General features: G+C 63.1%; 1 protein-coding gene across 1 annotated transcript in view; it reads right to left on the reverse strand.

Moving 5' to 3' along the window:
• Positions 1-2,137, reverse strand: part of LOC102428780 (protein sidekick-2-like) — a 39,308-nt gene that overhangs the window by 17,386 nt on the left and 19,785 nt on the right. Inside the window, exons 7-9 of the mRNA XM_023748680.1 lie at positions 1,876-2,052; positions 1,404-1,540; positions 568-715 (exon numbers count right to left, since the gene is read on the reverse strand). Of these exons, the coding sequence (XP_023604448.1) occupies positions 568-715; positions 1,404-1,540; positions 1,876-2,052 (462 nt within the window). The remainder of the gene's footprint in view (positions 1-567; positions 716-1,403; positions 1,541-1,875; positions 2,053-2,137) is intronic.

Consider the following 2,137-nt stretch of genomic DNA (forward strand, 5'->3'; position numbering starts at 1 on the left):
TGACCTCCCCATGCTCATTCTCACCAGCGGGGCGCGGCCGCGGGGGGAGGTACCTGGCCTTCGCCTCCTACACAGGCGGGTCCTACTGTGATGCTTTAAGAAGGATGGCCTGCTGTTTTCATTCCGTTTCCGTCATTTTTAAGAATGCCCTGTGGAAAGCCTAGCGGGGCCGGCGTCCTGCCAGGTGCCGGCTGTGGGGATGGGAGCAGGTCTGCGTCCCTCCGGAAGTGCCCGCCTGCTGAACAGGGCGGCACCCGCGGGCGTGCGGGGCAGGAGGGGCAGGTCTCTGAACTTGCAGAGCCACAGTCAGAGGGATGACTAAGCTTGGTGGATGCCTCGCCCGCGCCGGGAGCTGCTCACAGCCCTTCACGCGTGTGGTTTCATGTCATCATGACCATCTGCCTGGGAGGCAGGAGTGAGTACTGTGACCCCATCCTACAGATGCGGAGACTGAGGCTGGAGGGTCCGGGAGAACCAACCAGGACCTGCCGGCAGCCTGGCCACAGTGGTTTTGGCAGCCCCTCGGGCCCCCCAACTCCCCAGCCCGTCCCTGAGACCTGCTCTCACCTCTCCGTGTCCTTGCTGAACTGGCCTTTCCCCACGTCGTTGACGGCGCAGAGGCGGAACTGGTAGGAGCGTGCGGGGACCAAGCCCTTGACCACCACCGAGGTAGCCTCAGGGTCCACACTGGCCAGGAGCACGGCCCAGGGGGCGTCTGCAGGGACAGAGGGTGGAGGAGAGGTGGGCATCTTGGGGGGCCGTGCCTCTTTCCCCTGTTCCCAGCAGGGCCCAGCCTCTTTTGGGCTAGCAGAGGCGTGTCACCCCCTCGGTCCAGTAGAGGCCGGACAGGTCCCTTTTTGCTCCCTTGGCTGGGAGCGGGGAAGAGGGAGAGATTCTTTGGTCCCTTGGCTGGGTGGGGGGAGGTGGGATTTGATTTTTCTTCTCTTGGCTGGGTGTGGGGAGGTGGGAGGGATTTTTGGTCCCTTGGCTGGGTGGGGGGAGGAGTGAGGGAGGGAGTTGGAGGCCGCTGGGAGGAAGCAGCGCTCATGGGAACTGAGATGCATCCATCTTTTCCATCTTTCCCCCCCCCTCAGATCGATGAGCTCTGGGCACACTTATTTAAAACGCATTTAAATTATGCATGCTAATTCTGGAGTCCACAGCGAGGAGGAGAAAAAGAGAAAGAATCGCCACCGTTTTGGAGGCTCCTGGTGCGGCAGGCCTTGTGAGTATCTTGTTCAATTGTCACAATGACCCCAGGGAGCCGACTTGGTCATGTGACAGCCGAGGTGGCTGAGGCTCCAGAGGGAAGGGTCCGCCCCAAGGCAGAGGCCCGGGAAGTGGGCGCTGGAACCCGATGGCTGAGCCTGCCCGCCCTGGCTGCGGTGCGGAGAGAGCCTTACTGTTCTCCGACATCTCCAGGACGTAGCGGATCAGGGGACTGTTGCCGTCGAAGGGCTTGGCCCAGGTCAGGTTGATGGCCCGCCTCTCGGAGGTGCTCAGCGTGGCCACTGGGTGCTCGGGCGCGTGAGGCAGCTGCCTGGAGGAGAGAGATGTGGCGGGGCCACTGGTGAGGTCTACAGTCAGGTGACACGCGGGCGGCCGGGACTTGGATAGAACTCCCGATACCTCGTGCTCGGCCACGAAACGTGGCCTTTGGGCTATCAACCTTCAGAGTCTCCTCTGGGGCCCGGAGCCCACCTGTCCAAAGCCAGACCCAGAATCCCCTGCTCTTGCAGGGGGCCCAGCCTGGAAGGATGCTTGGGCGTGTCCTGTGAGAAGGGCTGTGGTCCCAGGCCACCTGGTGGCCTGCCAAAAGGAGCCTTCTCGGTGCTCTGACACCTCTGGGCTCGGGGCCTGGGCGGGTGGCCCTACCTGACCCGCAGGTGGGCGCTGCGCGAGTCGTTGCCTCCGGCGGAGAGCACCCGGCAGGTGTAGGTGCCGATGTCCCCCGACCACGTCTGGGTGATGTGCAGGGAGCCGTTCTTGTCCAGGCGGACACGGGGGTTGTTCTCCACGCCCAGGGCGGCCCCGTCCTTCTCCCACACGTACCTAAGAGAGAGAAGAACCAATAGGTACAGAGACTTAGAGAAGGACTGGCCGGCGTGGCTCAGTGGTTGAGCGTTGACCTAGGAAC

The sequence above is a fragment of the Myotis lucifugus genome, unplaced genomic scaffold (assembly GCF_000147115.1).
Source record: "Myotis lucifugus unplaced genomic scaffold, Myoluc2.0 scaffold_1662, whole genome shotgun sequence".
Classification (NCBI taxonomy): Eukaryota; Metazoa; Chordata; class Mammalia; order Chiroptera; family Vespertilionidae; genus Myotis; species Myotis lucifugus.